At 42.8% G+C, this 14,624-nt stretch overlaps 2 protein-coding genes across 4 annotated transcripts; one reads left to right on the top strand and one right to left on the bottom strand.

Annotated features, from left to right (window-relative positions):
* Positions 1-261: 261 nt before the first annotated feature.
* vtna (vitronectin a) lies at positions 262-7,151 on the top strand. 3 transcript variants are annotated; one of them, XM_015033508.1, is made up of 8 exons: positions 343-1,350; positions 3,396-3,515; positions 3,629-4,030; positions 4,114-4,253; positions 4,335-4,491; positions 4,599-4,751; positions 5,082-5,561; positions 6,523-7,151. In XM_015033508.1, exons 1-8 carry the CDS (start codon positions 1,212-1,214, stop codon positions 6,642-6,644), a joined length of 1,713 nt encoding a protein of 570 aa, XP_014888994.1. In that variant the 5' UTR covers positions 343-1,211; the 3' UTR covers positions 6,645-7,151. The 3 variants fall into 3 exon arrangements, with proteins under 3 accessions (XP_014888995.1, XP_014888994.1, XP_014888996.1); XM_015033510.1 differs by having other exon boundaries at positions 1,267-1,350; positions 3,431-3,515; XM_015033509.1 differs by lacking the exon at positions 3,396-3,515 and having other exon boundaries at positions 262-1,350.
* A 409-nt stretch (positions 7,152-7,560) lies between these two features.
* On the bottom strand, positions 7,561-14,423 carry scarf1 (scavenger receptor class F, member 1). The gene is made up of 11 exons (XM_015033506.1): positions 14,238-14,423; positions 13,956-14,017; positions 13,755-13,856; positions 12,259-12,799; positions 11,963-12,181; positions 11,616-11,744; positions 10,493-10,599; positions 10,292-10,403; positions 9,624-9,748; positions 8,715-8,852; positions 7,561-8,632 (listed from the first exon to the last, which is right to left on the bottom strand). Exons 1-11 carry the CDS (start codon positions 14,333-14,335, stop codon positions 7,584-7,586), a joined length of 2,682 nt encoding a protein of 893 aa, XP_014888992.1. The 5' UTR covers positions 14,336-14,423; the 3' UTR covers positions 7,561-7,583.
* Positions 14,424-14,624: the final 201 nt, after the last annotated feature.

The raw sequence follows: 14,624 nt of genomic DNA on the forward strand, positions 1-14,624 counted from the left end.
AGCATGCGCACAGCGAACGGAGTCCCCTGTGCTGTAAACACTGCAGGCCCCCTGCTGGGGGAACAGAGAAAAACATCTAAGCGTAAGAAACTGAAGAAAACTAAGGAATAAATTCAGTTAAATTTAGCTTAAAGTAATTAGTAACTTAAATTAACGATTATAATAAAACACACGGAATATTTTTTTTATTATTATTACAAAGGGCATTTCTATTCTAATTTTTTCCTATATTCACATATGACTTCATGTCATGTAGAGAATTGCTTGAATTACTTTTATTCCAATTGCCAATTCCAGATATAAAATTCATTAATAAATATGATCTAAATTCAGTTACCCAGTAAATAAGTTATTGTCTTTGTAATTTCTTTTAGGATTTAGATTTTAAATATGCTTAGTGTAGATCACTAAATCAACTTTCTTTCATACAGTTTAGTCCAAAGCTATGTTTCCTGTATTTGAGGAATATGTTCTCCATTTCTATTGTTGTCAATATCCTTGTTTCAACCACATTGTTTCCAGTTTTCTGACTGAATGCTTGGACCTTTCGTTTTTTGTTTTCCCTTCTACAGCCATGACATTGTGCTCAGACAGGCGTTAAATTTCAGAGGTTGAGAAAAGCCAACATTTTTACTCAGTATTAATAACAAAGTTGTTTGGTTTTGCATTTTGTCATTTGTGACAGCTCTATTGAATTAAGTTTCCTGTTTAAACAGAGAGGTGCAAAAAACCTTAATTAGTTCCCCAGAGAGCCTTAAATGACAAACTCAGCCATCCTCTAATCATGATCTACAGTAAAATATGTCAAATAAACAACATGTCCACTGATTTGGTTTAACTGCCTCCATTTACTCTATATATCAAAAAAAGTGAATTTGTGAAAAGTAATGTTCCTTAAACTTCTGAGGCCTTCAAATGACCAGATGGATTTATGCAGAGATTATATTTCTCATAGGTAGACTTTATTTGTTAACTTCAAATCATAACTTCTGAGGGCAAATGCATTGAATTTCTTGAAGGGTTACAGATATAAAATGACTTGATATTGTGTCAGAAATGTGTCTCCCAACTTCCCACCAGGCAACAGAGGCAGAGGGTCAGATTTATCCAACGTTTTGTTCTTTATTGATTCCTTTCTTTTCCCGTCCAGGCTTGGTTGCTTGTGAGCAAACGAGGTTAAAGTAAACAGAGGGAAGAGGGGTGACTGACACATGTTTCCAATAACCGGAGCGCATGGTTTATCATTACCTCCTCAGTCTGTCTGCTGGCAGAACAGAGGCAGCATGAAGTTGTGTTTGATCCTCCTGCTCTCGCTGAGCGCCAAGGCCTTCGCTGAGGAGATCTTCACCGGTGAGTGATGCAGTAAAAATCAAGCTAAAAGTATTTTCCATTTCAGAAACAACTTCTTTTTCACCTTAATTAGCCTATAAGATTTGTTATTTTCAGGGTCAAACTCTTTTGCTGCTGTTGTCACTAACGTTTTGCTTGTCCTGGTAGTGAAACGGAAAATATTTTTGGAATTATTCTGTTTATTCTGAACTTGATGGACTAATTAATTAACTTTGATCTGGTCAGAAGCCGGCTTTTTAAATCCATACATGGCATAACTCTAAAGGTAAATTAATAAACGTTTAAATAGGGAATAATTTGTCGAGATCAGTGTCAATTATTTAAAGATATCAGTAGAAAGAGAAATAGATCTTATATTAAGAAGTAAAATAACAAGTAATCATCTCACATTGATCTTGCATTAGATAACAATTTGCCTGATAAAAAAAACTGCAGTAAAATAACTTAGCAGCTTTATTCATGACTTGATTTTTTTTTTTTTTCAAATTTTTCACTTTAATTTGGTCAAATAAATTTTCTATGAAATACCAAGTAAAAGCAGTACATAACTGTAAAAGAAGGTGTAAATGAAATGTGTTTTTCAGAATGTTTCAATGATAAAAAAAATAAAATAAAACTGAAAAGTGTGGCCTGCATTTGTCTTCAACCATGCAGAGTGTATATTTGGTAGAACCACCTGGCGCTGTAGCAGCTGTAAGGGTTTGGGGGTGTTTAGAAACTAAAATTCTTCTTTTTAAAACACTAACTCGGTCAGACTGCATGAAGAGCTTCTGTAGACATTCATTTTCAAGTCCTGCCACAGATTCTCTGCAGTATTTAAATCTGGACTTTCACTGATCCATTCTAACACATCAATATGTTTTGGTCTTTACCACCGTGTTGGTGCTCTGGCTGCTTTACTGGAAGCTCTTGCTCTGTTTGAAGGTGAAATACCGCCACAATTTCACATCCATCACACATACAAGCATCCATACACAGCATGATGCTGCCACCACCATGTTTCATTATGTCACTTATGGGATTCACCGTGTCAGTTTTCCATCACACCGTTTTACATTCAATTCAGGATACAAGTTCATAATTTTGAGTATTGCTCTCATTGCCTCTCCTGTTACTTCAGATAAAGATTATTTATTGGTTTTGTAGCTTCACTGCTGTGCTGCACTCTTTTTATTTTCAGGTGATCGATTGAACAGTTCTCTGTAAGATGCTTCAAAGTCTGGAGTCTGTTTTATAAACTTTAAACTTCTTCATACCTTTATTTCTGTGCTGTTTGTTCACTAATGTCTGTTAAATCACATACAGATTGGGGTGGTGTGTTGTGCAGATACAGTTTATGAGGTGAAAAGTCCTTGACACAGCTGTCCAGTTTTTGATTCCTGATCTTAGACATTTGCTGAATGTTTCCCCTTCTCTTTGTCCCATTTTCTGTTTGGTCACCATCATCAAAGGCCATTAGAGCCATAAAATCTTAAACTTCTGAAGGCAGCTGGTTGCACTGGATTTTATTCAGTGGAACCAGAGTAAAGGAAACTGAAAACAAATGCACAAAACACTTTTCAGGTTGTCAAAACAACAAATCCTTTTTATTCCACTTAACGATTCACTTATTTAATATTAATCTATCACTTTAACCATCAAAAAACACTGAAGTTTGTGCCTGGCATCCAGAAAGCCAATAATTTGCCCATAGAGTTTTTGCCATGAATAACAGTTTGACTAAAATAAATCGAATAGCTGCAATGCGTCTCACAATGTTGCCTGAATGCAATCCTACAATCCTGTACTTTGATTGTTCCAAGAACTGACCTCCCCACGAGTAATTAATTAACGAAGGAGCATCCAACTAATCACGGTTCATCTCGGTATAATTGGGAAAACTTGATTTCTTTTGCCTCGTGCTGTTCTGTCAAAGTCCCATGGGAACTACAATCAAATAAAATCTAATCAAGAACCAGAGGAAATGAATTTGTCTGGGAGAGTCGCTAACGACCAGAATCAGCTCAGAGAGACAAACTGAACGAAGTGCGTCGTTTTATCCAAAGAGTCCTGTCTGGACCGATGTGAAAACGGCTTTCAGGCTCAGAGGACGTGCCAGTGTGACTCCATGTGCAAGTATTACAAAAGCTGCTGCTCTGACTATGAGGTCGTCTGTGGCATGACGAGTAAGAACCCCCCACCTCCCATTCGCTCCAAACAATACCCTGCATATTTTATACCGTCTCTGCTCAAAATCCCCACATAAGCTCTGCTGTTAACATTCCTCGTGTCCCCTCAGCTCGTGGCGACACGTTTGTGTTTGCAGAGGACGATGATGATTTGTTTGGAAGCACCACTCCAACCCCAAAAGGTCTCGCCGATGTTGCGTCCACCCAGCCTCCCGTCTCAGACTTCAACCGAAGAACGCATCGACCTCCAGAGACCAATCTGAAAATGACAAAACCTCCACGGCTGGTGAATCAAAGACTGACTCCTGAAAGTGAGCTCGCTGCCACGACTGGAGCTCCTCAGGCTCCTTCAGCCACCACCACTGCTCCCAAAACCACAGCAGCTACCACAGCGGCCACCACCACTGTTGGCGTCACCACAGCAGCTCCTGACCCGGACGCTCAGGTCTGCAGTGGGAGGCCTTTTGACTCCTTCATGCAGCTTAAAAATGGCTCCATCTACGCCTTCAGAGGTGCTTTGTCTTCAACTCCAACAACATCCATCGAATCACCATCGCTCTGGCTTGGTTGTGATTGTGAGCTTTCTGCTTTCCAGGGGAGTACTTCTTTGAGATGGACCAGAAGTCGGTTCTTCCCGGTTACCCAAAGCTGATAAAAGATGTGTGGGGCATCAGCGGGCCAATCGACGCTGCATTCACTCGCATCAACTGTCAGGGGAAGACCTACATGTTTAAGGTGACAGCGAGGAGACATCAACTGGTAAATTCTTATCATCCTCTGGTTTCTAATGTTTGTGCTGATTAAAACGGTCATCAGGGAAACAAGTACTGGAGGTTTGATGACGGTGTCCTGGAGGACGATTATCCGCGGGACATCAGCGTTGGCTTTGACAAGATTCCTGACCACGTGGATGCAGCGTTTGCCCTTCCTGCTCACAGCCACCATGGAAAAGAGAAAGTTTACTTCTTCAAAGGTATTTTTCCAGATCTTACTGTTGTATCTTTGGTATTTTCTTCTGTTTTAAAGGTGATTAGAAGCTTCTTAGATGCTTGACCATTTTTATGCTGTGGTTTCATCCAGGTGACCAGTACTATGTGTACGAGTTTTTGCACCAACCCTCCCACGAGGAGTGTGCCGCCATGTCTGAGAGGTCTCCATCCACGCTGTTCAGGCGCTACACAGATCTGTACTACAGCAATTATGAGCGTTTCTTCAGCGAACTTTACTCTGACTGTAAGTTTAGCAAGAGCATTCCAACAGCTTAAACTTTTTCCACGTTTTTTACGTATTTTAAGACGATTTTATGTCACAAACTGACATAATGTGCCAATGTGACTCCGACTTAAAGTACTTTGATGACTGTGAAGTACAAGATCCAATTGACAATCGTTTTCCAATCTGTCTATTCTTGAGCAACTTTGCAAAGAAGACTGGGAAATAACGGTTGTAGTTTGAAAATAAACGTGGGAAAGTTCAAAGGGTGGGAAAACTGTTTCAAGCCTCTGTCTACGCTTTGTAGAGGAAGAAGCTTGTCTGCTTGCTGATGACTCTGATCTTCTGCAGTGCCTCAGCATCACGACAAGCATCACTTCATCAACAAAGACTGGAAAGGCCTCAAGTCTCCAGTGGATGCTGCCATGACAGGCAGGATCTACATCGCTCCTTTGAGGTCGTCGATGCGGCCCGACCAGCAGTGGGGGCAGCAGTACCAGCAGAATGGGTGGCAGAGAGGTCGTAGGCGACAGAACCGCTCTCCTTCCTGGGGGTCCATGGCCGAGCGGGGCATGAGCATGGGCCAGGGGTTCGCTGAGAGGGGCATGGAAATGGGTCTGAGATTGGCAGAGAGGAGGATGGAGATGGAGGAGAGGCTGGGCCGGGACTGGGACCTGGACAGACGATGGAATCAGGACTGGGACCAGAACAGAAGGTGGGACCGGGACTGGGACCGTTACAACCAGAACAACAGAGGCAACTACGACACCAGGAACGATCGATTCTTCCAGGGGGAAATGCCCATCCAGAGTGTGTACTTCTTTAAAGCAGGTAAATGGTAATACATAATCATTTAAACTCATAGTAAATTTAGGTAATATGTTCATAATTCAGATGTTCAAATTTTACTGTACTAGAATGTATTCAACCTTCAGCCTTTATCAGCCTTTTCTCACACTAAAACCAAATATGACAATTTTTGGTTTGTGGTCAGTTTTATGTTACTGATCGACAAAATCTTGCATGTCATTGTGAAGCTGAAGAAAACGATAAACAGTACCACTTTTTCATAATGATGAAAAAGTAAAAACAAAGACCTCATCTCGTCTTAAGCTGCCCATCAGGCAAAGCATCATGGGAGATGGGATCCAATCACATACTTTTTTTTTTTTTACATTACTCGACAATAAAAGAGATGAATTTGGTCTAAATACCAAACATATGCAACAAAAGTTAAACCAGTTGTTTCCATCCTCCCTGAACTGTAATACCTACCTGCTACAAAAGTAAAGGCTAAACAGGTTATTTATTTCAAAAAATTTTTGAAATCAGTCACGTTTAAGATCAGCTCCTTATTAAAGCCAAACCAGTTTGCATCAGAAACTCGTGACATTAAAAAGACACAAAGATTTTCACACTTTAACAGATGGAAAGTTGAGTTTTACTGCTCATTTAGTTGGAAATTAATTTTATTATCCTTCCACCTCTCTGGAAGACTTATTATAGTAACCAGTTTCACATGCTCTTTATTTGTCCTCATGACAAAAACGGAAATGGCTTAAATCACGGCAGTTCCTCTTTATGATCACTTGCTGTGTGGTACTTTCCACGTGCTTCTAACCACAAGGTTTATCTCTTACTTTTTTATGTGACATAACCCAACAAAAATAAAGTCCTGCCGTACATCTTTAAGATATCTACCAGGATGAAGCTCCCTGACGCAGTGATGCCTCTTGTGAAATAGTTTTGAGAGTTTCCGGAAGAAAATGACTGGCTTGTTTTTGTTTTCTAGATAAATACTACAGAGTTGACCTCAGGACCAAGAGAGTTGACCCTGCTATGCCTCCATACCCCAGATCCATCGCCAAGTACTGGCTCGGCTGTCCAGACCCATCCGGAGCAGAGAAGAAGTAGTTCTAACATTTTCTTACTACTTTTTATTTGTGTGTGTCATGTGAGTTTAAAATAATGTGTCACGGATGAATCATTTTCACAGAAACCGTCTGTGCTGGTTGTGAAAAGTTCACGAAACTTTGGCAGCACAGCTAATAAAAGTCAGCAAACGGCAGCAGTCAGAGAAAGTCCAAACGGTCAAAGTTCAGACGGCTGATTTTCTGAGTGGCTAGCTTGTGTGTTTACAGCGTCAGCTGATCGACTTTATCAAACACCGAGCAGACTCGGTTCAGATGGTAAAAGATAGAAAAGACCTAACACTACATTCTGGTTTAAAACAACTACAACTGTGACCTTTTTTTTTTTTTTTTTTCGTGTTTCCTATCTGTAACTTTGACTTTGTGGTGTGGATAAAACACAATAAACTTAAGAGATGTTATTGCCAAACAGCAGTGCTTCATGCTCGGTGATTTCCTGTTTCAGGGAATGTTGACATTAAAACTTGTGGATGTGGAAACATGTTTACAAGTTCAGCTTTCTTTCTTCTGTGTCATTATGTAACAGAAATCTACAAGAAATCTGCTCCAAAAAAAAAAATCAGGACACCCCACGCCATTCAGTGGGATGTCTTATTTTTTCCACACGATTCTACAAACCGTCCAGTTTCGGTTCCCTGCGACTCAATCTGCGAATAACGTGCCAAACAACATGACCTCTTGCCTCTTGCTCTGACATGTTTCATGGTATCTGTTTTCATACTCTGCATAAATATCTAAACATTAATCGGACATAAACAGATTGCAATCTTTAAGACATGTGTCATCATGTAAACTGCACTTCTGTACGTTTGTCTTCTAAAGCACAATCATCCCAAAAGCTGTAGCTTCGGTCTGGAACGTCACTGCAGAGGAATAAACCGGTTGCGTCAAGATCAGACCTGCTGACTCGGTCTCTCTTGAGTTATGGTTGTGAGATTAAGATGTTTTCATAGCAGGGTTCGTCGTTTGCTGCTCCCTGGTTGGTGATGGCCTGAGTCGTCTCTCCCGTTGGTCCCACTGTCAGATAGCTGCACTCTGTCTGCCCTGCAGCTGCATCCACACCCTGCATGGCCCTCAGACCTGACCCACCGACGGCCACCTCTGGGACGCTCTTCAGGATCGACGACAGGGGCCGTTTTGGCGTGTTCCCCTCTGATGGAGGAGCCTCCGAAATGCCGCTGGAGGCGTTCTTCCGCCTGACTGGCTTAGCCTCGCCTCCTGACGGCCCTCCCTGCTCCCACACGGCGGCCCGAGCTCCCAGCTTCCTCCTCGGCGGTTTGGTGATGCCCTCGGCTGGCTTCGACTTGGATCTCCCGCCGTCCTGCTCCTTTTGTCTCTGCAGACTGCCGAGTCTGCGCAGCATAGCCTGGACCGGTCCTTCAGAGCTCGGCTCTGTTTTTGTCACAGGCCTGCCAGCCTTACCGACTGTCACATACACCGTGGTAACCTTGTGAAGAGCCCCCGCCTCAGCCTCAGCGTTGAGCAGCGGGGTTCCTTTATGAGCAGCTGTGTTGGACATGGTCCGCCTTCGCCCTGACGTCCCAGGGACTTGTAAATTCGGGCTTCTGTCTGCTTCCTGCTCCAGCACCTCACAGCTCGACTCTTGCGTCTCCATTGCTTGACCCTCTTCCACATCGTCCCTCTCCTCTATCTCAGCTCCATCTTCCTCCCCAGTCCTAGCTGTCCCTCCCTGACTTTGAAGGGCGGACAGCATCAGAACCCCCCAGGGGGTCTTCGCTTTGTTACGCGGAGGAGCACCAGGGTCCTGACCTGACCCACGCCTCTCCTTAGGACTAAAGCGCGTCCCCTCTGCAAATGACACGGACGGCCTCTTGGACTTGGCGTTGCTGGAGGTCCGAGGGATGTTGAAGGACGAAGCAATGTCCTCGCTGCTGAACCCGGACGGGTCCAGGAACATGTTGCACTTGGAGCTCATCTCCTGGAACTCCCCGCCCGCCACGGCCGGGATGTCTGCGCCGCGGAAACACAAGAGGACGTTTATAGAAGACGTTGTTGTAAAACCGCTGCTCCTGTGCCGAGTTTGAGTTCCTACCTTCTCTCGGAGGAACGCAGTAGAGAGCCTCGCCCTCCTCTTCGTCACTGTCGAAGGACGACCCCTCGGTGACCCAGCCAGAAGAGGGAGGCTCGATGAAGCTGTGGTTGAAAGTCACCTCTGGGTCGTGGTGAGACACTGACCAAAAGAGACCCGAAACAAATCAAGACATGAGGTCAAAACTAAACAAAGCTTAAAGTATATTCGGCTTGAAAAAAGAAGTCATATTTCTTGAACTTTCATACATTTTGTAACATTACAGGCACAACTGCAATTGTATTTTATTTTGGTTTTATAGATAGAACAACATAAAGCAGTGCATGTTTGTCAAATGGAAGGAAAATGACACAAATTCACTAATTTGCTTCCTTTGCGTTGATTTTCCTGAATAAAATTAAATGAAACCAAGTGCTTTCAGTAGTCAGTGAATAAACAGAGTCCTCCTGTCTGTCATTTTATCTCAGTATAAACCCAGATGTTCTGTGAAAGCCTCTGAGATTTGTTAACTTGCGTTAGGGACCCAGGAGCAATTAATGAAAACCAAAGAACGCAGCAGACAGGTCAGGGGGAACGTTGTGAAGAAGCAGAGTTTCGTTATAACACAACTTCACAAGCAACTTCTCACTCAGCACTGTTCAGTCAACTGGAAACAGGTCTGCATTGTGTCAGGAAAAATGTGCCGTTGCGATACTATTGCTGTAATGATGAATTATGATTGGCCCACGTCTTTTCTAGCTCTTTTTCTTTCATTTCCTTCATCACATTCTCTTCGCCACTCTTTGTGAGCTGTCAGCCAATAAAAATTCCTGCAAGTGTGGGTAAAAGCAGCAGGAAAAGTCCAATCAACAGCTAAATGTAGACTTTGCGGGAACAATTGGTGCAGGAAAAACACTTTGAGTTGGTACTGACCAGTGACTCGAGGCAGGCCGGAGGACCAGTCCGACATACAGGGGAGGGCAGCGCCGATGTTCGCCAGGACGCTGTAGACGTGATATTTCATCCTGACCAACATGCTGCCGTCAGTCACAGCCGCACTGCCACAACAGGAGGAAGACAGCAGGGAGTTAAAATGAAAGGGTCAGGAGCTTTTATGCTGTTTTTAGCCCCTAAATGTCAGTTTATATCTTTGTAAGCAGAGACATGGTTACATGGTTGTTTTAATGTACTCATATTGATTAATATGCACTGTCAATTATAAGATATATAAATTCAAATTTAACACAACTTGTAATAGTTTTCCCACATGATCAGTAGGCTGATTATTAGTGAAAAGCAACGTAATTTATGTCGTCAAAAGGAAAGCATCAACTTACATGAGAAGATTTGTGCAATTATTCTTATTGCCAGAAGGGGGAGACATTTTCCCCAAATGAGAATTATAATTATTAAATGCACTGAATATTGCTCAACATAAACTACGTAATACTTTTATTTTAACTAGTAAATAAACATATTAACTTTTTTTTTTAAGTTATCAAGGAATTTAGATAATGTCTCTGATACTAACCCTTCGAAATTGTTAGATTTGGACACGACGACTTAAACCAGTAATATTATGAATGTAAGGAGGAACAGACCTGGTTTTGTTGTCAGCGGGACCTCCTCCGCAACACAGGCAGCAACACAGCACAGCAAAAAACAGCAGGAACAAGGGAACCAGCACGCCTGCGAGCACAGCACCTCGACCACCTGGTGGACACGCAACATTGGAGATCCTTTAAGCTTAAAAGGAAACACTTGCATCATGAAACAAAGATCCAGCAGGTGGGTGGACATACTGTAGGGGCAAGCACCAGTGACGGGGTGGCAGCCCACTCCTTCACCACAGTCACAGACGGACGAACAGTTGAGGCCAAACAGCGGAGCGGGGCAGGTGTTGTTGCAGCTGGAAACGACAGCGACACTCAGAGCACTGCTTTAAACTACGACAATGATTTATGTGGTAATTTGATGCTTGCTGAACAACACGGAGATGTTAATAAAATTGGTTAGCGTGTGAAACGAGATGTTTGTTGTTTTTCTTGATGAGCTCCCACTTTCCAGCTGTTAGCATGAATAATTGTTTGGTATTTCATCTGAACCCAACCATAAATATCACTGTAGGTAGAAATGAAGATGATCAGATCCAGTTTGAAGCTTTGAGCAAAATATGAATAAATGAATTGAACATGTAGACAATAATAATACACTCTAACGAACTGTGTTTATAAAGACGTTTTACTTATGCAAATAGACATGTCCATTAGATTGTCCATATAATATTACATTTATACCAGTGAAGTCTGTTGTGGTAATTGCCTGTCAGTAGTACACAAAGACTTCCACTCCAACTTTCTATTGGTTAATAGAAAGTTGCTTTATTATACTATTACTAAGCCTTTAAATCTTTATCCTGCTGGTAAATGAAGAATTTGGAAATGTTGCCAGGAAATTTTTTGATGAATCAACTGCTTTTGCAGCGGTCAAATTAAGAACCAGTAAGCCAGTAATCGCTTCATTACTGCAGAATGACATTTTCATTGTTACGCACCACAACATAGATTATTCATTCACTATCCATTATTTTTCAGAGTAAACATTACATTTTTTTCAGAGTAAAAAATTGGTAAATGTGCGCCTTATCAAGTCCAGAGGAGTCCAAAGCGCTTCACACTACATTCAGTCCTTCTCACACACATTCACACGCTGATGGAAGCGAGCTACTGGATAGTCTGACAGACTTGGGAGACAAACTCCTACCACCATTACCCCCAATTTAAATTTAAATTCTTAAAAGAAGATGTAAATAATTTGCCATTTCTGATAAAAACGGTTATGTGGACGGTTATTACTATACGGAGTCATAAATTTATTTCTAGAAAAAAAAAAATCTATATTCAGAGTGTGGATTTGATAGTTTACCTTTCTCCTTGAAAACCTGGCTGACAGACACATCTTCCTGTCACGTGATGACAGTTACCATGGAAACAGGGACTACACAGGAAGCGGCAGGCGTCCCCGTATGTCCCGCCTGAGCAGGGCTCCTCACACCTGGACAGCACAAAAAAAGAAACAGCACAGATTCAGGAACTAAAACCACATTACAGCCACAAATAATTTAATTGGGATTTTAAACGAGAAACATAAAAAAACAGAGACAAAACCAACATAATGCAATTTGTACAACTTGGATTTCTAGTTAATAATCTATTTTCGATTTCTCTTATTTCCATTCTTCTTCTTTTTCCCTCTCAAAAACTCTTGCAAACCTGTTTCCGGTCCATCCAGGGTCACATCTCCAACATTTCCCGGTTTTTGGATCACAGCGTTCACTATTCCAGCACCGCGGACACTTATCCTTGCAGTCTTCTCCATAGAAACCAGAAGCGCATGGCTGGTCACATCGTGTGCCGTTCAGGCCCGGTTCACAGGCGGCGCAGGCACCGTCGGTGGACGAGCAAGGCCGCTTGTCTTTACAGGAACCACATCTAGAGGCAGGAGTCGGAAGTCAGGACGACGGGATGTTTTAACACTGGAAACAAACGGCTCTAAATTCATCTTTTACCTCATTTTACAACTGCTGCCATAGTACCCAGCTTCACAAGTACGGCTGCATGAAGCCCCCATGTAACCCGGGTGGCAGAGGCACTGCCCAGAGGCCGGGTCACAGCTGCTGTGTGAGAGGTCACATTTACAGTTCTTGTCACAGCTGGGCCCCCAGGAGCCTGCCTCGCACTCACAAACCCCGGTCCGCTCGTTACACGTAGACTGGTTGCAGTTGCACGTGGCCCGGCATTTCATGCCCCAATAGCCCCTGCGGCACTGGCAGCGGCCTGTTAGTGGGTCACAGCTGGAGTCCACGGAGCCACTGCTGGAGCACTGGCATGGTTTGGAGCACATCTGGGACCACCAGCCTTTGTCACAGATGCATTTTCCAGTGACACGGTCGCAGTGGCCGTTGCCAGAGCACTGGCAGGTGTTCTGGCAAAGGGGACCCCAGCGGGTGGGGTAGCACGTACACTCGCCGGTGACAGCATTACAGCGGCCATGGGGGTGGCACGGACACACCTGCCGGCAGTCTGGGGCCCAAAACGCCAGAGGACACTCTTGTGTTTAAAACAAAACAGGGGTTATTTACAAAGCAGATGGAAGACCTCTTCATTTGAATGCTACGGATCATCAGGCGAGCTTTAATGCGAGACTACGACGACTCCTGAGTAAACTCAAAATGCTACTTTCCCCCTGCGATTTAGTTAAATGTTCAATTAATTTAAGAAGGAATGCCCTATTTAAGGCCATGTGGCATAATCTCAATCAGATTTAAATCCAGACTTTGATTAGGCCACTTTTTGACACTTTGATGGTGGTAGACTTTGCCTTGTTTATTTGTGGAGAATGGTTCAAAGGGTGAATTTCTTTGTCACCCTTTACAAACTCATTGGTGCCAGTGGCTTTTAAATATTTTTAGTCTATTTCATGTTGTCCAGCTGTTTCTACTTTGGTGATTTGTTGATCAGTAATCAAAACAATCCTCTCCAGTGATGTAAAAGAGTCAATGCCAATAAAACTAATGGGCTTGATGGCACAGCCAGTTAGGACAATCACAGAGGCTCAGCTTGGTTTACACAGATTTTCACCTAATAAATAAAAGCACCATTTAAAAGCAGCTCTTTGCAATTACTTGTATTATCTTTGTCTGATAATAAAACATGTGATAATGGGAAGAATCTTTAGTGTGACAAAAACAAAGGAAAAGAAAAATGAAAGGGGTAAATATTCAATAAATACCAGTATAAAACAAAGTAGTTGTTATTATTCTAACTCTTTTCTGAAGTTGCACAATGCAGTTTTTTGCATCTTTTCCATCCAAATGTGTTTCTGCAGATTTTTCTTAGCTGTTCTGGTCTTCTAACAGACACGGCCCTTGATTTTAAAGCAAGAAATCCACTTTCCCCATTACTTATCACATCATTTTCGAAAGCATCTGCCCTGTTTGACTCGTGACTTTTGTCATGTTGCTAAGAAGATGACAAACATCTAGTATCGTTTCCAGCAGCTCACCTGTTTTACACTGAGCTCCATAGAAGCCAGGTGGGCAGCGACACACTCCAGGAAATATACAGACCTCATTCTCAAGACACGCCTGTTCGCCTTCACAGACGGCTACACACATAAACACACACACACACACAGCACGAGAATAAATAACAATCCAACACAACCTCAGACCTTCAGAGTTAACTTTGGACTTCTCAAACTCACGTATAGTGCACTCTTTTCCCTGCTGACGCCATCCAGTGCAGCAGACCGGACTGTAGGAGTCCCTGAGTATTCAAGACATGATCAATAGAGCCTAAACTACAGAAAATGCTAGAAATAGTGCAAAAAAAAAAAAAAGCCCAAAATATTAATTTTAAACGCCTTACATTATATTACAAAAACATCTACATTTTTTGAATGAGCTCTGAATTGCTGAAAACATCTGAGTCAGACAATCTCGTGTGTGTTCTGCCGCCAAGTAGGAAAGCAACAGCTGAAGCGTACCTTGAATCTTTGCAGACATTTTTCCCACCAGGATCCAGTGTCTGTGGAGAGGACAGCGAGCAGCAGAGCAAAGCGCTCAGAGCTCTGAGAAACCTCATCTTCACTCAAAACCCACCGCAGAAACGTCCTACGCCTGGAACCGAATATCTTTCTGAGTGCTTCTTGCTTCCTCACTTGTTCTGGGTTACAATGGAAGGCAGAGTTTGTCTCCTCTCCCTCCCTCCCTGGTTCTGTCCGGTGAGTCTTCTTGTGGCTCCGGTGCAGCCAGAGAGGTCAAAGCCCACCGAGTTTCCTCTCCACATTTCCTCGGGAAGTCGGAGCCACTTCCTCCAATTCATGCCAGACGCAGAGCTTTTAAGAGAATGATACACACACGGACACACACAC

Source organism: Poecilia latipinna, unplaced genomic scaffold (assembly GCF_001443285.1).
Source record: "Poecilia latipinna isolate Pla-1442-1.1 unplaced genomic scaffold, P_latipinna-1.0 Scaffold270, whole genome shotgun sequence".
In the NCBI taxonomy this organism is placed as follows: domain Eukaryota; kingdom Metazoa; phylum Chordata; class Actinopteri; order Cyprinodontiformes; family Poeciliidae; genus Poecilia; species Poecilia latipinna.